At 55.0% G+C, this 26121-nt stretch overlaps 1 protein-coding gene across 2 annotated transcripts in view; it reads right to left on the reverse strand.

The window, feature by feature from the left end:
• KCNC1 (potassium voltage-gated channel subfamily C member 1) overlaps positions 1-25316 on the reverse strand; it is a 43780-nt gene extending 18464 nt beyond the window's left edge. For both annotated transcript variants that reach the window (XM_004016119.6, XM_027979352.3), the window contains exon 1: positions 24746-25316. In XM_004016119.6, the coding sequence (XP_004016168.1) occupies positions 24746-25315 (570 nt within the window). In that variant the 5' untranslated portion in view covers position 25316. The remainder of the gene's footprint in view (positions 1-24745) is intronic.
• Between the last annotated feature and the right edge of the window lie 805 nt (positions 25317-26121).

The following is a 26121-nucleotide window of genomic DNA, read 5'->3' on the forward strand; positions in this document are numbered from 1 at the left end:
AGTTTGGAAACTGAATTAGGCTTGTCTGGGCTTCCTTAGGCTGGGCACGCCCACACTGTGCTGGCCTAGCTGAGGGCTCTGAGGGGTACAGGAGGCTCTTTGGGGTCCATCTCCTTTTTGGTCCATTAATAAATGCCTCCACTATGAATGCCCAGTCAGAGGCCTGGCTGCATCCTGAGTGCTCTGTCCAGCATCCGCATTCCAGCTCTGGTCCTTCTCACTGATCCTGCCCTCTTGGCACCCAGTTCAGGGAGCAGCAGGCAGGAGATGCTTCCCATTGTACTATACATCTGACTTGTCAAAGGAGGCAGCCGCTGGAGCAGAAACGGCTGGACCTCGAGGTGAGACCAGCTTGAGTTTGGAGCCTGGCCCGGCTGGTGACCTTGGACAGCACCCCTTTCTGAGCCTTCATTCCTGGACAGGGAGGGGGAAGATAATATCCCCTGCCTCTGGGTGGCTGTGATTAAGAAGAAACAGCACACAGAAAGAAAGAAGGAGGTGTCTGAACGCGCTGCTTCAGTCCCCATGAACCAGAGGTGGACCTCTCCCACCTCTGGCCCTCTCCCATCAAAATAGCACCTGCAGCATCAGAGCACGTCAGATGTAAAAGCTGAGAATCTTATGGTCAGGGGATCGCTGAGTTGGAGGCACCTGGGAGACTCAGGCGGACCTGCCCCCCTGCCCCCACTCCCATCACAAAACAGCACCCTGGTCCTTCAGAGAGTCACCCCATGCCCACGCTCAGCCATACGACACAAGTGAGGACGAGTCCACACTCCTGCCCAAGCCTGCCCATCGGAAGTCAGCCCTGACCCCTGAGGACAAGGGAGCCATGTTTCCTAAGAGACGGGCAGGACAGGGTCAGGGAGAACTTTCTGGATTTAGCAACAAGGAGAACTTAGGGGGAGAGCTAACCCAGAGCCCCCAGAAGCATGAAGGGAAAGCAGGGAGTAAGAGGCCCTCTCTGGGGCGTTTGGTATAGCACAAAGGAGCCAGGGGTGGGTAGAGGCCACTATGCTGGGGAAGCAGGACTGAGCAGAGACTCAAATGCAGAGTCCTGGGCTGCACACACAGCAGTGGGCAGGGCTGGACATTTATCTTTAATCTATGTCTTCTGTGGCTCTGATGCTGCCAGCCCCGTCCTGGACTTTGGGATCCACGAGGCCAGTGCCCGGTAGCTCTGATGCACAAGGGACCTCTTCAGCCTGAGACCACACTGGGGGCTGGAAAGTAGGTGGCATGGTAGAAGGGAGAGAGTCCCGGGCTTGACTTCTGAGACCTGAGTTCAAATCCCAGCTCTGCCACTGGCTGTGTGAGGGCAGGCAAGTCACTTTGCAGAGGCTCAATCCCATCCTTCTTCAAATGGGGACAATCATAAGAATAATAACATGCCCCAGGAAGCAAGGCACAAGGAGGCACCTGGGGAAAGGCCGAGTGTCTAGGGCTTTCCCAGATCCAGGGTGGAATTCCAGGGCAGGGAGAAACCCCAAGACTGCCAGTTCCCTTGCACACTGGTATTCCAGGAGCTGGGCCAAGGCTTCCCTCCACAAAAATCCAAACACAGCATTTTGGGTTTTTTCCACCCAAATTGTTGGGGGTGGGGGAGTGATTGCAAGGAACAGCAGCAACAGCTAAAGGGAGAAATGTGTCTAATTTAGGTTTTTTCCCTCTATTTTTTTTTTGCTCCTGTTGCAACTACTTGCCTGCAAACAACAAACCAGAAGAAAATGACAGTCTTGTGGAGAGCCAACACCTGGCCCTGCAGAGCCTGTTTCCCAGGGTCACAGCCCAAGATGGGGCCATGTCCCAGACCCAGCACTGCGGCCTCATGCTGCTCAGAGTTGGGGTGATCAACAGGCCCACTTCCGTGGGGTCTTCCATGTGAGCCCCAGGCTGAGGACTGCGAGGAAATGAGGCTTGACGGGAAAGGACACCCAAGGTCACACAGTGAGCTCCGTGCTTCCTGGCCCTAACTCGGGTGACAAAATGATGATGGAGCTTCCTGTTGTCAAGCAGGCTTCCTGGGGCTCTCTTAGCATCGTGTCTCGTGTAAACCACAAGCCAGCCCAGGGAGGTAAGTTCTGCTGTTATTAGTGCTTTTCAGACAACAAGTCTGGGGTTTAGGGAAGAGAAGATTCTTGCTCCAGATGTCAGAGGTTCTCAGTGGCAGGATTGGTTTTGCTCCAAAGCCCTGCATTTCAGACCCTCCAAAGGCTCCTTAGACAGCCATGGAAAATGTCCACAGTGCAGGTTGGCCTGGCTGTGCCCTATGAGATGAATGAGGCTGCTCCAGCTTGGCTTCGACCTCAGTCAGCCACAAGCCCCGGAGCCTCAGAGGAGCGGGGCTGTGCAGTCACAGAGCTCCCCTGCCGTGCCTCAGGCCAAGGAGACCAGGTGTCAGGGCCCCAGAGAAGGTGCCCTTCCCACCTGCTCCTGTGACCTGAGGGTTCCTGCTGGAAAATGGACAGTAAACATCTTCCATTAGCATCTTTTAAACGTTTAACTTGTTTTTTTTTTTTTTCGGCTGCGCTGGGTCTTCGTTGCTGCATGTGGGCTTTCTCTGGTTGCGGGGCATGGGCTTCTCATTGAGGCGGCCCCTCTTGCTGTGGAGCACGGGCTCTAGGACGAGTGGGCTTCAGGAGCTGCAGCACACAGGCTCAGCAGTTGCGGCTCTCGGACTCCAGAGCTCAGTAGCTGCGGCGTTTGGGCTTAGTTTCCCCTCGGCATGTGGGGATCTTCCTGGACCAGGGATCAAACCTGCATCTCCTGCACTGCAAGGTGGAAACCCTCCCATTATCTTAAACTTGGAGGAATACCAGTCTTCCACATGGGAAATTCCTCTTCTAGTTTAGGATATAGAACTATGTCTGTTTCCGGATGAGCTTGTCTACTTTCCTATTAGCAAATGATGACTTATGGAACCCTTCATATTTCCTCTTTTGCTCTGACTGCCAGGAAGCTCAGTTAAATTTGATGCTCAAGGCTGAACCCATCATTTACCTAGGTATGAAAGTGAAAGTGAAGTCACTCAGTCTTGTCTGACTCGTTGTGACCCCATGGATTGTAGCCTACCAGGCTCCTCTGTCCATGGGATTTTCCAGGCAAGAATACTGGAGTGGGTTGCCATTTCCTCCTCCAGGAGGTCTTCCTGACCCAGGGATCAAACCCGGGTCTCCCACATCATAGGCAGATGCTTTACCATCTGAGCCATCAGGGAAGTATGGAGAGTTGCTATTTCTTGTTTTCATTATCCAACTCACATTTTCTTTTCTTTCCTTCCTTATTTCTAAGGATTCTGTTGTACGTGTGTCTCATGGGCCTCAAACCTTCTTGTGCCACAGACTGGAATAAGAAACACCTGACTCAGACTCTCAGATGAGGAAGTGAACAGGAAGGCACTCCCTCTGGGGCTGGGTCAATAACCCAGAGCAGATGTCTCTGCTGGTGACCACCAGTGACAGGAGCCCTTGAGACTACATTCTGTCTTTGGACAGCTATCCAGACAGGTATTTCTTATTTAAGCCAGCCTCCCTGCCTCTTTCTGCCAGGGATCCCAGTTCTGCCCTCTGGGGTCACCAGGACACTTCCTCCCTCTGACAGCCCTGCCCACACCTGCAGATAGGCCACAGGGCCCACCCTGAGCTGTCCCTCCCACGTGCCAGGCTTCCTCTGGCTCCATCCATGCTTCCTATCTTGGGCCAGCTCCCGGCCTGTTTCAGAGCCTGATTGTGTTAGGCACCCACTTGCAGGTGGCCACATGGATGGCACGCATGGCCTTTTTCAGCACTCACAGCCACCTCAGTGGTGAGAGTACCGGGCTCCATTGAGCCTCACTGACCTCTGCCGTAAAGGAATAATGACTACTCTCGCAAACATGATCTCATTTATCTTTAAAAACCTCCCCAGGGGAGGCGTCAGTAACTCCATTTAGCAGATGAGAAAATTGAGGCTCAGATTGGTTAAGATGTGTGCAAAAAATAAATAAATAAAACCCCACCCAGCTGGGAAGCAATAGGCAGAATTTGAAACCAGGTCTCCCTGATGCTAAAACCACCATACTCCAGGGCTTCCATTTATAAATCTCTTTCATATCCATCCAGGCAACCCTTGGACGAAGACATTTGTCTTCCCATTATAATGTCATAGGAACAGCTGGCTAAAGTTTACAGTATCTTCATATTTTGAATCCCATATAAACACTGTGCATGCGCGTGCATATGTGTGTGTGTGTGTGTGTGTGTGCGTGCACGCTCTCTCTCTCTCTCTCTCACACACACACACACACACACTAGCTGGGCCATCAGTAGGACAGCCTTTATTGCCCCCATTTGGTAGATCAGAAAACTGAGGCTCCAAGCTCTACGAAGTGTCCACTAGGAACCCACAGGGAAGTTTTCCCCTAGGGCTCACTTATGGTTTTGCACTGAGTCAAGGGTCCTGACTCCCCATAGGGTATGCATGTGTGTGTACATATGTGTGCGTGTGTGTGTGTTGAGAGACACAAAAAGATGACCCCAAGGGGGACAGGTCAGGGAGGGCAGTGGACACAATACAGGTGGGACCACAGCTGACTGCCCACCTGTGTTTCCTCCAAAAAATATTTAAGCTTTACCCCAGGCCTGTGCCAGGCACTGGATACAAGGTGAGCAAAACAGCCATAGGTCTTGCTGGGAAAGACTGACATTTATCAAATAGCCAGGCAGGCAAATACATATTTGTATGAGGAGATGAGGACTTTGAGGGGAATGCACACAGCATTCGATGGGCTTTTAACAACAAGCCTGGGAACTGGAGAGGCCTCCAGGAGGAAGTGACAAGGGTACAGGGGTTGGAAAGGTAGGTAAAAATCACTAGGGAAATGCAAGGTCCAAGGACAAGCACTCTAAGCAGAAAGAACAGGAACAATTCCCCATCCTTGCCTTCCTTGACCATCAGCAGCCTCTAAAACAGCTCACCACTCCCTCTTTTCTGTCACACTTTCCAGGTCCCCACAGTCTCTTGATTTTCCTCCCACCTCACTGGCTGCTCCTTCTTGACATCCTTGGCAAACTTGTCCCCAGCCTCTAACTTGTGGGGTGCTCCAGAGTGCAGTCCTTGGTGCTCTTCTCCATTGACACGCATTCCCTTAGTGACCCATCCAGTTTGAAAGCTTAAATACCATCACCTATTCAAATACCACTAACTGCACACTCCCAAACACTTATCTGCGTCAGGACTCCAGCACCCACCTCCCTCGTGTCTCTGTGGTGGAGATCTACTAGCGTCTCTGCAGCTCAGCACGTCAAATAAGCTCCTATATACCACCCCCACTGCCGGCAGCCTTCTGCATTGCAAGAGATGGCAACTCTATCCTCCCAGGACATTCTTGCCAAAAAACCCTGGAGTCATCCTTGACACCTCTCTTTCTGTCACACCTCACATTTAATTGTAAGGAAATTCTGTTGGCTCAGATCTAAATAAATCCAGAATCTGACCACTTCCCACCACCACAATTACCACCCCATCCGTAGATTTACGGTAAGAGCCTCTTAACTGGTCCCTCAGCTTCCAATATTCCTGGAGCTCTCGGAGTGTTTTCAACACAGCAGCCACATGATCCTTTTAAAATGTAAATCTGATTGTGTCATTTCTCTGCTCAAAACCCTGCTTCAGCTCCCCGTTTCTCTTGGAGGAAGAGCCTCACAACACCCTGAGGTCCCCACGGGATTGGGTTCTCCATTCGCCTCCAAGCTCATCTCCTATCGCTGTCCCCCTTGGCTTGTTCCAGCCACACCGCCTCCTCAAACACAATCCTTAAACATGCCAGACACACGCCCGCCTGAGGGCCCTCACACCAGCCCAGGGTGCCCTTCCCCAGCGTCCTTGTGGCTCGTTCTCCTGCCATTGCACGCGGCCCACTGACCACTCTAAAATGTCAGCCAGCACCCCACGCGGATCTGATTCTCCTTCTTCTGCTCGCCCCATGGAGCACGCCCCCCTTTGGCAAACACTAACTCTCCCCAGCTTTACTGAAGTACGAGGTATATACAGCAACACTTACCCATTCTAAGCATCCACCTGGACAATGTTGGCACTTCACACCATCCAATTCGCTCATTTTCATGTCTGTTGTTTGCCTTTCTCCCCCTTAGCATGTAAGGCCCATGCGGCGGTCAGATCAGAGGATCAGGACTGGCCCTGCCATTAGACTCAAGTCACACGCTCCACACTAGTAGGGGAAGAGGGGTCCCTTCCTTGGGAACCAGGGGCACAGCTAAGCAAGAGCACAGCTTCCCATCCTATGCATCTGCTTGCCTCAACCCATCTGTCTACATAGTGGGCACAACAACTCCCTTAGCCTCCTCAGGAGGAGATCACCTCCTCTGACGCCCACTTTCCCTTGCCTGCACGGGCAGTGCACGCAGTCACAGACTCACTAATACAGCATCTGCTTCTACTTTGCAACGTGTACAGTCGTTGGCTTCAAACTTGTGTTTACACCAGCACTGGCCACACTCTCAGCAGATCAATATCCACGCTGGTAAAAGCATAATCTCTCTCCATGAATCCGTGACGAACCTGGTCTTGGATGCAGTCACTAATCATTTCGCTGTGTTGTCATCAGCTTCATTCCCATAGAGGTGGTGTGTTACACTGGCAAGGGGCACTGTGACCGAGAGCAGATCCAGGTCTACACTGGCAGCGGGTATACTCGTTAACAGCAGACTCATGTCTACACAGGTGGCAGGCCCAGTCACACTCATCTCTTGTCCAGGGGCAAAGACCTGCACCGTTACTGGCTGAGAACATGAATGAGGGGAGTGGGCACAAGGGCACCAAAGTTCCTTTTCAGAGGCCAGACAGTCTCCCCTCCCAGCAGGCTGCCAGCTGAAGGTGCTTACTGCGGAATTCAGCAGCCTGAGTCCTGCCTAGGGGGCAGAACTGGCATGGGAACATGAAATTCAAAACCCCAGTGCAGGCTGTGGGGTGAGGATGCTGGAATCTGGGACACATGGCGAGGAGATGAGACCATGTCTATTCCCAGCACCTCGAGATCACTCAAGGTGAGGAGAGACTCGGGCTGTGTGACTCCTGGTGCCGCCCGCCCCCTCCCCACCCCACACCCGGGCCTGGCCCAGCCAGCCTGGGCTTAAAACAGAACCAGGAAATGTCACTTTCTTTTTGAGGAGGTGCGATGGGAGGAGAAAGGCCAGGCAGTTCAGCTGCTGGCCTATTCAAAGGTAGGGAACGGTGACACTGCCCTCAAATCCTGAATCTTGTTTCCTACCCAGGTTGGAAATTTCATGTTCCCATGCCAGTTCCAGCCCCTGCCCCAGTGGATGGAGTGCTGTCTAGGGCCAGCCCAGAGGCCCCAGACTGCCCGACAGCCCCAGCCAAGGCTCTGCTGCGGCTGTATGACTCCTGTGTTTGCCCAAGCCGGGACCGGGCCTGTGGCCTGAGCAGGCTCAGAGACTCAGAGGCTGTGGCTGAGCCAGATACCATCCACTGCACTGGGTTGCTGTGCTAGGCTGGCTCATGGCGGTAGCTCTAGACTCAGGGCCGAATGTTTGGCCTGGACGATGCCCGCTGCCGGGTGCCATTGTGCTGCCATTTCCCCATCTGCAAAATGAGAGGGGGCCCAGACCCGCTCCAGCTCCTCTTGTAGGATCCCCATGTTACCCGTAAGAACATCTCAGTCCTACCAGAGACACAGCCTGAACGAGAGACAAGTGAGCATGGAGTCTTCCATCCAGCGAGCCACGGATGCAGCTTTCACTCACATGGTCATTCATTCAAGCTTCGTGCATTCACTGAGTGCCTATTTTACGTTTCACAGGAACCTCCAGAAGTCACAGCTTTAAATAAAGCTTCCGGCACTGGGGAAGGCACATAGTAGGAACTCAATAGTGAGGGTAAAAACATCCACTGAGTGCTACATCCTGAGCTGGACTCATCATCAGCACTCCCAGTGCCCCATCTCATTGACCCCTGCACCATCTCAGAGGTCCATACTGCAGTTACCATCCCAATTTCACAAAGAAGGAAACTGAGGCTCAGAGAGGTTGAAGAAGTTGCCCATGATCAGATACCCGGAAGGTGATGGAGTTAGGATTTGAAATCCAGCTTTCCATGACTCCAAAACACATGCTCTTAACCAAACGCCTCACCCCTGGATAAACACTGACTGAATGACTGCCTGGGTGAATGAGTAAAACTTTGCATTGGGGCAAGTATGGGTTCATGGGTGTCCGAGCCCATGAGCGTGGGGAGCACGCGTGTGCGGGTGTTTATGTGTTTGCATGCGGAACTGTTTTATGGAAAGACTCTCCCTGTTGTCTTGGCCTTGTGTGTGCTGGAGCTATACTTAGCTGTAGCTGTGACTGTAATGAGCAGTTAGCAGCACACCAGGCACTCTCACTGGGACCTGGTTTCCCAGGGAGATCGCCAGGGCCAGTGTGTGTGTGTGTGTGTGTGTGTGTGCGCACGTGTGCAGCGGGTGCAGCCTGGTGCTGGGGAACGCTGAAGCAGGGCTTGGGGAGGGGCCTGGTAGGCTCAGCACTGTGCCTTATGCAAAGTGAGAGCCTCAGCTCCAGACTAGCTGCATCTAAGCTGCCAAGCCCTGCTAAGCTCAACTCTTGGCCCCCCATGTCCATGGTCCCTTGACTGGCCCTTGTTAGGCAATTAAAAGCCTTGGAGTTTGTGTCTAGAGCTTGGGGATTGATGGAGAAAAGCAGTTGGGTGTGGATGGACCTCAGCATACCTGAGCCAGGCTCATCCAGGGTCTCAGGAGAGCCCCTCCTCAGCCAGCACATCAGAGGTATTAAGGAAGCCTGCTTGCCAAGGCTGGGGACCTAAGGAGAAAGAGCGGCCTCCCCACCCCAGAACAGATTGAAACCACAGGTATGCTCAGTGCGGTCTGAGGTCAATCCTCAGGGACTGAAGGCCAATCCTCCTCTCACGGCCTCCTCCAGTGGCTGCAGAGAGCCTGGAAAACCCCCAGGCCCTGAGGACCTCCCTGTCACATGGTTCTTCCTGCAATTTCTTTCCAGCCCGTCCTGGTTCTGCTCCATCAGAGCCTCTCACCTTTGAGATTGAGCCAGTTCCCCAGGCCAGTCCCTGCCCCTAGCTTCCAGCTCCTTCACTCCACAAACCATCCATTCCTTGTATCAGCAAACCCACAGATAGGCTGGGTGGCTCCACCCTGCCTTCTACCCTGAAGTCCTCAGCATCCAAATCCCATCCTCTAGAATGTTTCCATTTAGTGAGAGATAGGACTTCCTCTGCTGCCTTGAAGTCAAGGGTGGCATTTCCTGGGGTAGCGCAACAGGGTCTGGGAAGAGCCCTGGACGTGGAAAGCCTCAGCAAGTCAGTATAAACCATGGTGACTTCTTACACTGAGGCCTTTACTCAGATCCCCAGACTGCCAGTCAAGGAAAAAATATCTTCTTGGTGACAGCCAGGCCTCAGGAGACATGATTCCTGCCACCTAGAAGGGAAGCCAGTGGCATTTCTGACCTTTGCGCCACTAAATATATCATTGGTGACAGTGGTTCATGACCCTGAGGTTATGGGGCTACCGGACAAGGCTTCTACGGCTGCCTCCCTGTCTGCGGCTCAGCCAGGCCTCCTTATACCACCATCCCCAGGGAATCTGAACCCAGGACTAGGTTCAGTGTGCCCTAGACAGCCAGCTCCAACCCCTGGCGAGCACCTTCTGTGTACTGGGCTCCGTGCCGAGGGCTCCACCCCTCTGGGACTCTTCCCCATCTCACATAGGAGAAAATGGCTCAAGACCACCTGCCCAAGCCCACACTGAGGCGGGGGGCACCAAAAGCCGGGCCCAGCCAGATCCAAGGCTTGTCCTCTCATCCCACCCTGTCCGCTCCTCACATTCCTTCCGCCTTTGGGATCTGGTCTCCCCTCATGGACCCCACACCCAACCACAGCCCTGTTCTGACTGTATTTTCTCCCTCAGAAACTACTTTTCTGCCTCTGGTCTAAGTGGGTTCTTCCAGCATCTCCGAGAAGCAGGTGACACCATCATGTACACTTTATAGGTGAGGCAACTAAGGCCCAGAAGGACAAGGGCCATGTTCCAGGGGTGCGGGCCACTCAGGGTCCATGTGACCAGTGCCCACGGCACCACGAGGAGAAGCACGCTGTTCAGGGCTGACCCTTAGCAGATGACAGCCCTGTGGGCTTCCAAAAGGGCAGCCCTCAGCCCAGGGCTCAGGCAGTCTCCAGGTGACCCAGTGGGTGGCTGTGTTCTTCCCAGCTGCTCAGAGAGCCCCTGAGGTTGAGCATAAAACACTCATCTCTAAGTGCTAAGACAGCGGCCCCTGCAGGAGGCTGTATGTTCAGTCCTGTCCTGCTGACAAGGTCCAAGGGAGTCCCACTCCCCCACTGTACCACCTGCACAGGCAGAGAAGGGCCCTGGGGAACCACTGAAGCCCCCCGTTACAGCACCTCTCTTCACAGACATCAGGTTCATGTTCTCAGAACCCCCCACAGCAGGTGAGGCCAGCGTCTGCAGAACACCCTTTACAGCTGAGGCAGCCAAGGCTGACAAGGTCATACGGCTCACAGCCAATAGAGCTACATTTGGACCCTGGCAAGCCTGGCTCCAGTCTGGCCCATCACCACCACACTAACCATCTCTCTCAGCACACTCGGAGTGAGGGTTCTGCCACAGGAAACTGCAGACAGGACCTTTGCCTGAACGGGCCCCTCACCTCTGACTCCCTCACCAACTTCCAGCCCAACAACCCCTCAGAGAGCAGCTCACCCTTCCACCGCTACCCTGGTGGCAGCCCCATGTGGCCCCAGTGTCTCCTCCTGGGCGCAGCTGCCTTTGAGGAGAGGACAGAGGTCCCCCAGGATGGTGAAGCAAGAGCCCTTCCCTGAGGCCCAGCTTCCTGGAGGTCCAGACTGGGCAGTGCCTTTGGCCAGGAGAGGGGAGGAGATGGCAGTGCAGATGTGAGCACAGCCAAGTGCTGGAAGGACACGCACTGTGGGTAAGACCCCACTGTCAGGCACCCCGGGGGGCTGTGCAGAGCTCTGCTCTCCTCCTACCGTCCCCCAGTTCAGCCCTGGACCCTGGTCTCTCTCTGCGCCTTGAACCCCAGGCACACACCTGCTTGGGGTTTTTACCTGTCCCATCTACTCTGCTCTGCAGATGCCACATGTCTTCCTCCCTCTCCTCCTGCAAGTCTTTGCTGAAACATCACCTGCCCAGGGAGGCCTTCCCTGCCACAGGAGTTAAGTCACCACCTCCAGCCTTCCCCGGGTCTTCCCTCTGTTGTATATCCCCCTAGCACTGCTTACCATCCGACACACGAAACAGTACATGTATTTCTTTCTTTTTATTCTCCCTGCTTGAGAATGTAAGCTTCTTGAGGGCAGGGATTCTTGACTGCTTTATTCTTTGCTCCACTCTCAGCTTCTAGAACAGTGTCTGCAACCTAGTAAGTAGGTGCTCAATAAATATTTGTGGAATGAATGACCAGGTGCTAAGAGCAGCCCCCTGGCAGGGGAACCACACAGACTGTCTTCATGTGGACAGTCGGGATGTAGGGACAGCAGTCCCTTCCTACACTGTGGATGGGGGAGGTAGAAGGTGAGATGGAGTGCACCATGGGCAGAGGGTCAGGGGGAAAGTAAAGCAGAATTAGGGTTGCCAGGCTGGCAGGGAAGGGCCAAGTTAAGCCAGGGAAGAAGGGGCATGCATCTGAGGCCCTGAGGCTTGAGTGAGCTTCCTCTGGCTGCCGTGGGCCCGGCTGACAGAGTATTAGACTCTGGGTCCAGCAAGGTTGGCTCTGGTCCCCTGAGCTCAGTTGTCTGGGGCTACTCCAGCTAAAATTAGACTGTTCCCACTCAGCCTGGTGGGGCAGTCCAGCCTGAGGATAGGTACTGCCCACTGGCACCAACAGGAGCCCCAGTCCTTAGCCCCGAGGCCCCAGCAGCTCCTGGGGTCGGCCTGGGCCCTGCTGCCACTGCTCCCTGAGCCTGCGCATCCCCTGCAAAGATATGTCTCAACACCCTGCACTGGGATGCCTGGACACGGCCCACCACCCCCGCCACACTGGCACACTTCTCAGCACCTTAGGTCCCTGGGCTTGGCTCCTGACCACAGCCTGATGTCAGCGGCCTCCCTCCCTCTCTGCCCGTGGGCAGGAGTTCCATCATCCGTCTCTCTCCCCACCCCGCTACGCCTGGAGAGGGAGGCAGAGCAGGGGTGAGTGGCCCGTGACAACAGAGGGGGTGCCGAGCCCTCTGAAGAGGGCTATGACCTGCCCATGGCACACGGCAGGTTTACGGCAGGACCAAGACGGAATCCAGGCCTGCCTCCAAAGACGACACCACTGAGATCTGGTTCCTGGGAGAGAGATGATTCTGGAAGAAGGGGCCCCTGGGGCCAAGTAGGTGAGGTGACCCTCAGAGAGGTATTAAAGGGAGAGTCAGTTGCTGAAAAAGGAAGCAGGTAGTGAACAGGCCAGGGTTTGGTTCTTCTAGAGCCACGCACTGTTAAAAAGACAATAATGGAACCCACGATAATTAAGCACTTATTATGTTTCGGGTTCTGGGCTAAGTGCTTAACACATTCAATCCTCCCGACTTCCCTATGAGTCAGGTGCTATTAATAACCCTCTCTTGAGGCACAGACAGGTTAGGGAACTTGTCCAAGGTCACACAGCTGAAAAGAGGAAGTGGGGCTGGGATTCGAATGCAGGCCTCCTGGCTCAAGAGGCCATGCTTTTAAGGAGAGAACGGGGCTCCAGGGCATATCGCTAAGACTGGGTCACTAGGAAGTGGGGGCCGGCCCCGAAGCCCATGCACTTTCTACTGAACACAGGACTGTGGCTTTAAGCAGGGGAATTTGGGACAAAAGGCATCTGAGGACTTCCAGGGGATGAGTCTGTATTGAAAGCCAGTAACTAATACCTAGAACTTCACGCAAACACAGCTGACAGAGGAAAGGGGTCGATGGGAGCGGTAAAGCAAGGGAAGGAGGTGAATGGAGAAGGAGGTGGGGAAGGAGAGGGAGAAAAAGAACCTGGCTAGTCTTTAGGAGAAACAGAGTCCCAAAGGAAGTCAGATGTGGGCATTCGGCTGGACCAAGTGGACGTGAGAGCTCAGAGTCCTTGCAATGCACAATGTCATCATCCCAAGAGCTTGCACATCCTGGTTTTCAAAAATACTTTTTCAGTCTCTGAGCTCTGGTTGTGGGGAGTGAGTTGGGATGGAGGGCTTGTGCTCCCAGGTGAGGCAAAGAAGGACCGGGTCAGCCAGTAATAGGCTCTGAAGCATGATGCTGATGTCTGGCCTAGGTCTTCAACTCTGGTCTCCTTATCTATTCTCCCAATGACTATGTATTTAGAACCCGCTATGTGCCAGGCCCTATTCCAGGTACCAAGCACAGAACAATGGGTAAAAGACAAAAATCCCTGTCTTCCTGGAGCTTAAATTCTAGTGAAGCTTTTATTCTTATATAAGAATATAGAGTTTATATTCTAGTAGAACATTCTTTACTATTTCATTGGAAAAGACCCCGATGCTGGGAAAGATTGAAGGCAGGAGGAGAAGGGGACAACAGAGGATGAGATGGTTGGATGGCTTCACCGATGTGATGGACATGAGTTTGAGTAAACTCCAGGAGATAGTGAAGGACCGGGAAGCCTGGTGTGCTGCAGTTCATGGGTTACAAGGAGTTGGACACGGCTGGGAAACTGAACAACAACATATTCTAGTGGGGGAAGTGGACAATAAACAAGGTCAATAATAAAATACAGTTGGATGCTGTTAAATGCCAAGAAGAAAACGGGAAAGCAAGAAATGGGGGAAGGGATCGCAAGGGTGCAACCTGAGGGGACGACCTCTGAGTACAGGCCTAATGGAGGTGAGGGAGTAAACAGTGAGAGGAAAGTGCTCCAGGTAGAAGGCAGGGTGAGAGGACAGGTCTTGAGGCAGAAGCACGAGCACTGCGCTGGCGGAAAACCAAGGAGCCAGATGAGTGGGGAGGAAACAGAGCTGGGTGCGGGCAGCTCCTGCGGAGCCTTATAACCCTTGTAGGGGCCTGGGCTGCTCCCTGAGTGAGCAGAGCACAGGGATGGCTCAACCTGACAGGCGGAGGGCCCTGGCTGCTGTGTGCAGAAGGCGCTGCAAAGGGCAGAAGCAGGCGGACTGTTCACAGGAATCCGGGGTGCGGGGGGAGACAATGGTGGCTTCAGCTAGGGAGGTAGCGGTGGAGGCAATGTGACGAGGTCGGCTTCTGGCTGTATTTTCAGCACGGAGACAACAGGATTTGCTGATGTGTGAGAGAAAAAGAGGAATCAAGGATGGGTGCCGAGGTTTTTGGTCTCAGCACCCGGATGGAAGCGGCTGTCATTTATCCAGCTGGGGGCTCACCCTCCAGGCCCATCACCCCGATGTCAGTGTCTTGGGCACAAGGAAAGATCAGAATCACCCATGAAGCTCTGCCAACCCGCAGACACCCGTCCAGGCCTCTCTGTGTCCTGATACTTCCCCTCCACTGGGAACGGTTTCCTGCCTCAGCACTTCTCAGAATCTGGTGTGCATATGATTCATCTGAAGATCTTGTTAAAACGCAGATTCTGAATCGGTAGGACTGGGGGCAGGGCTGGGACCTGAAACGTTTTCTTTTTACCACGTGCCTAGGTGATGTTGATTCTCTTGGTCAGAGGACCACACTGAGGAGCAACAATGCCTGTGTCCCAGACCCCAAGGCAAATCCTCCTTCTCTGAGTATCAGCATCGCCAGAGAACAGACTCTAGAGCATAAGTATCCTGACCATCTCCTTCCAGACCCAGGAGTCAAGTTCTCCAGGGACAGAGCCCAGGAGTTGGACCTGTCTTCTGCTTTTGGCTGCTCAGCATGTGGGATCTTCCCTGACCAAGGACTGAACCTGTGCTCTGTGTTGGGAGTGTGGAATTGTAACCAGTGGATTGCCAGGGAAGTTCAAGCCTGATGTTTTTGAAGGATCCTAAGTAAACCAAAGAATTAATGCTTTTGAACTGTGGTGTTGGAGAAGACTCTTGAGAGTTCCTTGGACTGCAAGGAGATCCAACCAGTCCATTCTGAAGGAGATCAGTCCTGGGATTTCTTTGGAGGGACTGATGCTGAAGCTGAAACTCCAGTACTTTGGCCACCTGATACGAAGAGTTGACTCATTGGAAAAGACCCTGATGCTGGGAGGGATTGGGGGCAGGAGGAGAAGGGGATGACAGAGGATGAGATGGCTGGATGGCATCACTGACTCGATGGACGTGAGTCTGAGTGAACTCCGGGAGTTGGTGATGGACAGGGAGGCCTGGCGTGCTGCGATTCATGGGGTCGCAAAGAGTTGGACACGACTGAGCGACTGAACTGAACTGAAGTAAACTGAAAGTTAGCCACGGATGGGGGTCCCCAGCAAACACCCCTCTAGCCCCATTACAACGATTGCAAACACCCCTGGCCCGTCCAGCACAGCAGCAGCCCACTGCCTCCCTTCTCAGCAGTGCCCCAGCACCATCGAAGATAGCCCTAGCCTGCCCTGCTTCAGCTCCTAGAGTCTGGCATAGCATCTGGTCTCTCAGTATACCTTTCTGCAACTCGTGAAGGGCAGACAGCTAAGAGAAGGGCCTGGAGAAGAGAGCTGTAGGTGCCACCCGCTGGGCCAGAGCAAGCACACCATAGGGAGGTGGTACCCCCCGGTTTATGCCATGAGAGGACTGGGGGAGTCTACACACCCGGTGACTCCAAGGGGTCCAGTGCCTATGGCGACGCCAGGCAGGACGGGATTACTACGGGAGCCTGAATGAATGGAGGAGGAAGCTTCTCAGACCCCCTCCCCTGGGCTCCTGCCCGCTTGACACCAGGAGAGCTCACATGTGCCCTAGAGAGGAGCTGGGCCCAGAATGTGGAAGGAGAAATAGGTAAGGACTAACCCAGCTCCCGGGGCTTTCCCAGGTGGCACTAGTGGTAAAGAACCTGCCTGTCAATGCAAGAGACACAAGAGATGCAGGTTCAGTCCTTGGGTTGGGAAGATCCCCTGGAGGAGGGCATGGCAACCCACTCCAGTATTCATGCCTGGAGAATCCCATGGATAGAGGAGCCTGGCGAGTTATGGTCCACAGGGTCCCAGAAAGTCAGAGACAACTGAAGCAGCTTAGCGTGCATGCACAGCCTGGCTCCCACAGTGCCTTTGGGAAGCTGAAGCTTGGAACTCTAGACTCCTGGAGTGTCAGAGTGGTGAAGGGACTTGGTGGTCATTTAGAACAGGGGTCCCCAGTCTCTGAGATCTAATGCCCTATAACCTGAAGTGGAGCTCATATAATAATAATAGAAATAAAATGTATAATAAATGTATTGTGCTTGAATCATCCTGAACCCATCCTCCACCCTGGTTCATGGAAAAACTGCTTTCCACAAAACTGGTCCCTGCGGTCAAAAAGGTTGGGGACTGCTGATTTAGAAGGTCCTCTACCAGTCCACTCTAAAGGAGATCAGTCCTGGGTGTTCATTGGAAGGGCTGATGTTGAAGCTGAAACTCCAATACTCTGGCCACCTCATGCAGAGTTGACTCTTCACATTGGAAAAGACCCTGATGCTGGGAGGGATTGAGGGCAGGAGGAGAAGGGGACGACAGAGGATGAGATGGCTGGATGGCATCACCGACTCGATGGACATGAGTTTGAGTAAACTCCGGGAGTTGGTGATGGACAAGGAGGCCTGGTGTGCTGCAATTCATGGGGTTGCAAAGAGTCGGACACGACTGAATGACTGACCTGAACTGAACTATCTTCCAAAGGGAGAGAAACTATAGCCTGAACCTGCCTATGGGAGCCTGGTTGGCTTAGTGGCCTGGCTACAGATCTTGCCCTGGTGTAGTTGCCTCATGCCCACAACGGGGGTCCTGTCTGCAGCCTCGTCTCTCCTCGTCTGTGGGCTGGTGCTAAGCCACAGGCCCCCAGGAGTGACCTACTGACCGTCAGCTCAAATCAGGCAAGCCTGGTGACTTCTTGCCCAACCCAAACCATGCACTTCCAAAGGAGTCACAGAGGGCAGGAGTAGTCAGGTTAAGCATTAGGGACCTGGGGGAATGGATTTTCGGTTCAGCAAAAACTAGAAAGGCTACTGGGAGAGGGAATAGATGAGCAAAAACCCAGAGGCTGGACTGAGGGCTGAAGATGAGGTCAGGGAGGAGCCTGGCAGAAGGGAGGAGCCTGGCAGAAGGGAGCAGCAGGACCCGTGGCCAGCTTCCAGAGCAGAAGGCCTCGAATGCGGAGCTGAGGAGGAGCCAGCATGCTCACCAGGTGTCACCTCTTGCAGGATAACTTCTGATCCTCCCAAGCCCCCCAGCCATTTCCGGGGGCCTGCACGGCTGGCAGGGGCAGGAGAGGCACCTTCTGAAAAGCCTCTTCTTGGGGGCTGCCAGGGCATCATCTTACCCCACCAGGCTGGGCCTTCACCTGCCATGGTTCAGGGGCCAGAACTGCAGAGCAGGATTCCCGAACAGGTTTCTGGGAAAGAGAGTTTGCTGAAGGAGGAAGGAAAACAGAAGGAAACCCAAGCCTGTGCCACAGCCAGCCACAGCCCCCAGTTCCCTGGAATAGCGACAAGAGGCGGTACTGAATTGTGGTTATGGATGGAACTCCGGGGTCAGGTGGTCCTACAGCTAAATGCTGGTCCACTACTCAGGGTCTACAATGACCTTGGAAAGGCTACTTAACCTCTCTGAGCTGCAACAGCCTCATCTGGGACATTGGTGTGATAATCATGGTACAGCTCCATGGGTGTTCGTTTGACAATTGAATGAGAATATGTAAATCAAACCCTTAAGGCTGTCTGATACATAGTAAGTGCTTTAGTAAATAAAGTGCGTGTGTGCTAAGTCGCTTCGGTTGTGTCTGACTCTCTGTGACGTTATGGACTGTAGCCTGCCAGGATCCTCTGTGTGTGGCATTCTCCAGGCAAGAATACAGGAGTGGGTTGCCCTTTCCTGCTCCAGGAGATCTTCCCGACCCAGGGATTGAATTTGAGTCTCTTAAATATCCTGCATTGGCAGGAGAGTTCTTTACCACTAACACCACCTGGGTAGTAAACAGTAGCCATTAGTATGGTGACTCAAGAAAGGGGCTTCTGGAAAATCTTGCCTGGGGGATGAATACAGGATCTGGGCCAAGTAGGGGTTGACTGGGTAAGAGAGGTGTCTATCAGCTGTACTGGGCCCTGGGAGGGGAGTGGGGAAGGGAGGAAGGAGGGCAGCTAACTGCTGCCCAGGTGGAATTTAACATTCTCTTAAAACTGACAGAGCAAATAAATACAAATGGCCAGCCCCTAGGCCAAGAGGCTTGGGTTGGAGTTTGAGCCTCGTTGATGGGCTGTGTGGTCTTAGGCAAGTGTCTTCCCTGCTCTGAGCCTGATTTTCCTCTGCCGGATGAGGGCAGTAGCTAGAGGTGGCCTGGCAGCACCCAACAGCCCTGTGCATGTGAACGGCGGTCCCTCCCCGCAAGTGGTTCCCCGGCACTAGGACCGGGCATCTCACCGTCCCCAGAGCCTCTTAGGTTCCCCTTTCCCTGGAGCCCGCACCCAGGGTGTGGTCAGGCTGGCCCAGGGCCCATGGGAGGCTGCAGCCTGAGGCCATGACCTTTTGGTCCAGAGTGAATACACTGGTCATGGGACTGCTCAGAATAGTCATAGCACTATATTCATCTGTCTTGGGAGGCCCCGAGATCCTTGGTCCAGGCAGTGGGCCCTGGAATGAGCCCCCACCAGCTCCCTTCCCCCACCTCTGAAACAACATACTTCCCTCTCTTGGAGGATCAGGCCAGTCTCCTCTAAAGCTCTGGCATATTCTAGACTGCCCAGAGTTAGGGAGCACATATTCCTGCCCCAAGAGTGCGAGACCCCGGTACTCGCTGAGGTGTTGTAAGGTAGACGGGGCTTCCAGCCACGGAACCAGGAGGTAGAGACCTGAATTTCTAAACCAGCCCCCTAACTTGGTCACACGTGACCTTGGACAAAGCACGCCTCTTTGGGCCTCGCCTTCCTCATCTGTTTCAATAATGGCTCCTATTAAGCTGAGTATGTAAGAAGCTTAGATTCTGGAGCAGGAGACAGATTGGAATCAAGCAAGACTGTTAATGAGCATTTTGTTACACACTAGATTGCTACTTTAAAGGGAAGGACTCTGGTCCTAGACCCAGCCTGTGGGGTCCAGAAAGGCATTGCCAGGGAGCTGAGGTTTGAGGAGGGGTGTCAGGGATAAAGAGGGGCAACTCAGGAGGAAAAAGGGAACAGCATATGCAAAGGCCGTGAGGCAGGGGGACCTGTCATGTGCAAGAAACTGAATTGCAGCCAGGATGACTGAAGCTCATCTGATGTGATGGAGAGAGCCAGGCCAGAGGAGCCTAGAGAGACAGGCAGGGCCTGAGGGGCCACAAATGGGCTGGGCAAGCACCGAAGGGTTTTAAGCAGGCAAGGCTGTGAGCTGACAGATTTGTGAGTTGAAGAGATCTCTGCGGCTTACAAGTGGAGGATGACATGGAAGGGCCAGGGGCTGGAGGCAGGACAGGAGTCGGGAAGCTACAGGAGGGTGGGCCTGAGGGACACAAAGATGGCTGGAAACCAGGATAGTGGGCATAGGACAGAGGGCAAAGGGTGGAGCTTAGAGAAAGTCATGGAGTGAAATGCTAATCCGACCAACAGGAGTTTAATAACAGAAGCCAGCATTTATTGAGCACTGACTGCATGCCAGGCCCTGTGACTTGGGGCTTTCCACCAACAGGCAGGTAACTCAGTTAATCTTTCCATCAACCTCTGGGACAGATTCTATCATTATGCCCATTTTAGAGGTGAAGAGGCTGAGGAACTCACTAGAAGACACTCGGTTGGTGACTTTCATCACTGGTTGGAGGGCTTCCCTGGTGGCTTAGAGGATAAAGCATCTGCCCACAATACAGGAGACCCGGGTTCAATCCCTGGGTAGGGAAGATTCTCCGGAGAAGGAAATGGCAACCCACTCCAGTACTCTTGCCTGGAAAATCCCATGGACGGAGGAGCCTGATAGGCTATAGTCCATGGGGTCGCAAAGAGTTGGACACGACTGAGCGACTTCACTTCAACTTCATTACTGGTTGGGGGGCTGGCGCAGGGGAGGCTGTCTACCATTCAAAGACATGCGGACACCTGTCAAAACATTGCAAGAAGGTGAGGAACACCGGATGGTGGACACACTTGGTGAGGAGTGCTTAGAGTGGCCAGAGGGGAAGGTACCGAGCCCTTCTGCCCTGCTCATGGGTCTCCTTCACATGTGCCCATAAATTAGCACCCCTGTCCCCAGTCCCTCCACATGCCAAGCCAAGAGCCCAGTGTCAGCTGGGACCCAAGGGAGGGCCGAAGTCTCTGGCTGGGCAATTCATCCCAGCTGCCGGAGGAGGATCCTTCCCAGGGGGTTGGGGGAGAGGAGAACTACATCAGGTTCCAAACAGGTGGGGACAAGAAAGAGAGATGGAGACCTGGTGTCAGAGGAGAGCTGGGCAGTGGGGTGGGTGGAAGTGGGGCTTCCCAAGCTTGGGGTCACTGGCACTTCTTTGTCACTGGAAAGTCAAGTGACTTTGGGGGAGAGATGTCCACACATCAACACACACACATGCACAGGACACTCTGTGGTCTGTAGCACAGGGCACACCACTGGTGATGTGTGACTTGACACCAAACAATGCTCCTGATGACAATATGAACATCAAAGATAAAAGCCAAGAGCCTCAGACCTGTGCTGGCCCCCAGGGGAGAGAGGAGGGCAATTTTCAAGGCTGGGCTGCTCCAGGCTGCTCCCACATGACCCTGCCTGCTCCCACACCTCCACAGTTTTGCATGCTAGCACTGCTGTTCCCTGCCCTCTGCCTGGGTAATTCCTACTTGCACTTCAAAGTCCATCCCCGAGTTACCTCCTCCGGGATAGTTCTTACTCTCACAGTCCCAGGAAGCCCCTTCACGGCCCTCACCACAAAGTGTCATCGTCATCTTTTGCTTGTGTGTGTCTGGGGCATGACCCCTCACGCCAAAAGACAAGTTGGGCTCATCCTGCCCCAGCTCACCTCCCTACCCCTCACTCCCTCAGCCTGGGAATCCAGGAACCAGTAGGAGAGAGGGGCCAGCAAACCAGCAGCTCTGGCTAGCACTGTCACCTCCAAAGAGTTCAGACAGAACCTCCCACCCGCCTGGTTCGCCCTATCTCCCAGGGCCACCACTAAGGCCTGCAGTGTGGTGGCCTCACTGTGCACCAACAACTATCTGGCCTGGGCTAGAGCAGCGTTTCCACTGAGGATGGGAGATGGGGGCAAAACCACTCACTAAGGCAGCTCAGAAGCCCCAGGAGATAAAGGCAGCAGGCAGGAAGCGGGTCTGAGTTTCACCTCCCTTAAGGCACACACACACAGGTAACCCAAAGCCCCTCTCCCATACAAGTGCACACAGCCACAGTGACACCAGGTTCCCGCACAGAGCTCCTGCCTCACACGCGCCTCACATACCCACAGGGTCTCTGTCACACACATAGAGCTCCCCGCCACAGCCTCTCACACAGAAGGTCTCACGCACGCAACCTTACGTGCAGAGCTTCCTGTGTCCCACCCGCCACACACAGAAATACACTCACCTCAAGTCTCTCACACCCTCCCCAAGAACCCTGCTCTCGCACACATGCACAGAGCAGCTCTCTGACACACACAGTTCCCCCTCTCTCTTATACATGCACTCTCTCCCACACAGTCCCATTCTCACACGCAAAGTCCATCTCTCAAAACCCACGGAATCTGTCTTTTTCACATTCACACGGGATTATTCTGATACAGAAACACACAGAATCTCTCTCACATAGTCAATCTCAACACACACACGCACCCACCCCCCGAGTCTCACTCACACATGCTTTTATTCTCATGTGGCCTTACACACACACATACACACACACACACACACACACACACACATGAAGACCCTCTCACACCCACACAGAATCTCTCTTACACAGATTCTCACACATACAGCTTGTCTTTCACACACATCTACAATGTCACACACAGGATTCTGGTCTGGAATCCTGAATAAACATCTGAATCCCTACACAGCAATCTGAGGCGGCCTGGGGCCCGCGAGGGGGAGGGGTAAACAAAGGGGGCAGCGGTGGAGCCGAGATGGAGGAGGGAGTTTGGGCGGGCAGCCGGCTGGGCTCTGCGCAGATGAGCCGCAGAGAGGCAGCGCAATGCAGCTAGGCCAGCCGGGTGTGCAGCGGGAAGCCTGGGTTCTAATCCAGGCTCTGCCCTCACTTCCTGTGTGCCCTTGGGCAGGCCCCAGTGTCCTCAGCTGTCACCCAAGGGAGCTGGAACAACTCTATGTGGCCACTGGGGAAAGAATGTCGCACAGACAGGCTGAAGGGGCACCTTCTACACACCCCCCCACCCCCCACCCCCACCCACTGCTCAACTTTTCCCTCAGGCTGCTCTTCAGTGGATGCTGGAGAGAACCAGGGCTTTTCTGTAAGACTCTGTACACCAACACGACCCCTTTTAGTCAACTCATGTATCTGCATGGAGGGATGGCCTGTGGGAGGAGATGGGCGGGGTAGGGGGCTATAATATCTCCCACATGACCCCTGCCTATCCTGAAACTCAGGGGCTAGGGGCAGAGCCCTGAAGCTGACCCCAGGAGTTGGGTGGGGGACTCAGCCTCTTGCTAGGGCACCAGGAGGTGGAGAGGACCATATGGAAGTTGGGCCTACTCCTTGCTTCTGGGGACAAGGGGGTGGTGATGGTAGCAAGATGCTTCCCAAGGTCAAATGCAGGCTAATGGGCAGCTGCTCTAACCTAGGCCTCTGCAACCCCTGTCCCCTGCCCCCTGCCCCCACATGCCCCAGTTCAACCTCCCAGTCCCCTTTCTCCTGCCCCTCCTCACAGCTCAGCTACAGCTTCCAGTTACATAATCCCCTGGCTATGGTGGCCTCTGTCAGGAGAGGGGAGGGGGGAGACCTCTGAGGATCCCAGTCTCCTCTGGAGATGGCAGGGAGCTGGTGGCCAGCTGAGTGGAGGACGGGGTCCCAGGGGACTTGGGTCACAGTACACCATGGCCTCTAACTCCCTGGGTGACCTTGGGCAGGCTTTCCAAAACAGAGGGTTTAACTCTCTCCCTATTACTGCATCTCCACACACCCCCTCTCCGCCCCAAACACACACAGATCTGACCTAGGATTTAATATATAAGACCTGTTGCCCTCTCCCTCAGATGCTAAAACACTGAGTGTTAGATCTCAGTAATACGTCCATCAGGCCTATGCCTAAACAGCCTTTTCCTGCTGTGGACGCTTCAGTGCCCCCTGGTCCCTTCACCCCACTGAAGTCAGCCAGGCAGGCACTCCTGCTCCCTCCCCTGCCCGAACCTCCATCCCTGGTTCCCAGAGCAGGAGGGAAGGGGTGTGGAGCAGTAAAGGAGATTGGGCATTGAAGGTAATGTCTTGCCTGGGAGGGGATTAAGGGGTGGCTCACACATGGGGGAGGGACTCTGCTTTAAATTCCCAGCTCTGACCCTTCCCCTCTGTTCAGATCTCTGAGAGCAAAGCCTAGCAAAGGCAAGAGGGGTTTCTTCCAGGGTAGGTGGCTGCTACCCCTGTCTCCCTTTTGGACTCAGCTAAGCAGCAAAGACCCTTAGAATTCACCAGGCCCCCTCTCTCTCTTTACATTTGAGGGAACTGATTGGAGGAGCCAGTTGATGGGCCAGGGTGGGCAGCAGGGTGCCCTTTCTCCCTGGCAACAAGCTGCTGTCACTAAAGGGGAGTGGCTGATGAAGACATACCTCCCTGTCACACCCCTGTAGACACCCTCCCTGTCCGGACAGGTCTTAGAGGCAGCAGAGGCAGAAGCCCAGAGGCCCCCTCCAGCCCTCTCTCCTTTTGACAAGGAAGAAGGTCAGGCTCTGTTTCCAGCAGCAGGTCTCAGAGGGATCACACCTCCCTCCCACCCCATCTATCAGCTAATTAGCCATAAAGACTGCCCCTTGACCATCTCCCTGGGATGGTCTGAGGCTGCTTCCCAGGGTGGGGTGGTCCATCTCAGGCAGCAGATCAGGTCTCAAGCCCTCTTCTGTGGGCCCTAGCTGGTCCCACAAGCCCCTTACCTGGGAGAGAGGAAGGGCTCCTACTTCCCTCCCCACACCCAAATCTAAAGGACAGTTCAGAGCTTCACCTGTACACCTGCGGAGACGGCAATGCGCATGCACAGGCACGCCTGCACACTCAAACACACAACACACGCTCACTCATTCTCACCGCATACCTTACCACCCAAATATACACCACCACACTTACATAAACATGCCACACTACCAACTCATGCACACATGCACACAAACACACCCATTCACTCTCACTTATACATACTCAACTCAGAAATACATCAACTCATGCACACAAACACACCCATTCACACTCACTTACACATACTCAATTCAGAAATACATCAACTCATGCACACAAACACACCCATTCACACTCACTCACACATACTCAATTCAGAAATACACAGGCCTTTACATGTGTACAAAGCTAGCCACCCTTGAGGAGAGTCACTCTGTCTCGGCCACACGCGCACAAACATCCTCCTTTCTGCTGCGACTCCCCCGGCACCAGTTTGAGCATCCAAACCTGCCCGAGGGAGGCAGAGGACGCTGCCTTCCCCGCCCCACTCTTCTCACGGGTAAGTTGTCACTTACCCTCGCGTAGCGGGATGAGTAGGGGTCCTCGAAGAGGGCCCAGATGCGCGGCTGCCAGCGGCGCCAGAAGCCGCCAGGCCGTCCGTCCGGGGAGTCGCTGAGCGCCAGGCGCTTGGTCATCTCCAACTCGTCCTCACCGTCGCCTGAGTCGCCGGGGCCGTCGGCGTCCGCGTCGTCCGCGCTGTTGTCCAGGGGCGCGCCGCCGAAGCTGTCCAGCGCCTCCTCGGCGTCGCGGTGCTGGCGGTAAGTCATCCAGCAGCACGGCTCCACGTCGGTCTCGTCGATGCCCCAGAAGGCCAGCTCCTCCTCGTAGAGTGGCCCGCACACGTCGGCCGGGCAGTGCAGCTTGCCCGTGCGGTAGTAGTTCAGGATGTGCGCGAAGACGCCGGGGTGGCGGTCGAAAAAGAACTCGTCTGCGCGCGGGTCATAGTCGAAGTGGCTGTGGGCGTCGGGCTCCGCCAGCCAGGCGAGCCGCGTGCCGGGCAGCGTGCGCAGCGTCGAGCGGTACGTCTGGTGGCGCGTGCCGCCCACGTTGATCACGATGCGCTCGCTTTCGTCCCCTTGGCCCATCGCGGCGCCTCCTTAGGCATGGCGCGGCCCAGCGACACCCATGGGAGCGGCCGCCAGGGGGAGTTGGCGCCGGGGAGGGGGGCGCGCGGCCTCCTCCCCCCTCCCCCCAAGCCGTCGGGGGGACAGAGGACCGCGGCTCCGGCTACTCCGAGAGCAACCCAAGCCCTTCAGGGCGCTTTCTGTCGGGTGCTGGTTCAAGGGAGTGTGCGCGGGATCCCCAGGGTCTCCGGGCGCCAGATGTGGGAGGGAGCTAGTCCGGCTGCGGAGGAGGCAGAGGAGGAAAGAATGGAGGGAGGGAGAGAGGGAAGGGGTTGAGGGATGGGGAGGCGGCGCTCAGCGGCGAGCCCCGGGAGGAGGAAAAAGAGGGTGGGGGGGCCGGGCTCCCGTCCCCATCTCAGCGGGAAGATAGAGAAATCGACACAAAGCTATCCGGGGGAAGGTCAGCTGCTTCCAGGGCCGGACATAGATCAGCTCCTGGAAGGGGGAGGGGAAAGGAGAGGGAGCCGGGAAACTCGCGCTCTGCTGTGAGGTGGTCGTCGCAGCGCGCTCTCGGCGCGGGGGAGATGGATGCCCGCTGCCTTCCTCCCTGCGTGGCCCGGCTGCAGCTCGGGGCGCAGGGCGGACTCCGGCCCCCTCCCTCTCCTTGCCTGGCTGCCTGCTCCCCCCGGCGGCAGGCGCGCCTGTCCGCTCGCCCGCCCTCCTCTCTCCTTCTCCCCGCCTCTCGAAGGAGATGGCGGGCCCCCCGGGCAGGGGCACCAGGGGTGCTGTTCGGTGCTGCTGCCGCGGAGCGCTGCGCTCCGTGCGCT

Source organism: Ovis aries, chromosome 15 (assembly GCF_016772045.2).
Source record: "Ovis aries strain OAR_USU_Benz2616 breed Rambouillet chromosome 15, ARS-UI_Ramb_v3.0, whole genome shotgun sequence".
NCBI classification, from domain to species: domain Eukaryota; kingdom Metazoa; phylum Chordata; class Mammalia; order Artiodactyla; family Bovidae; genus Ovis; species Ovis aries.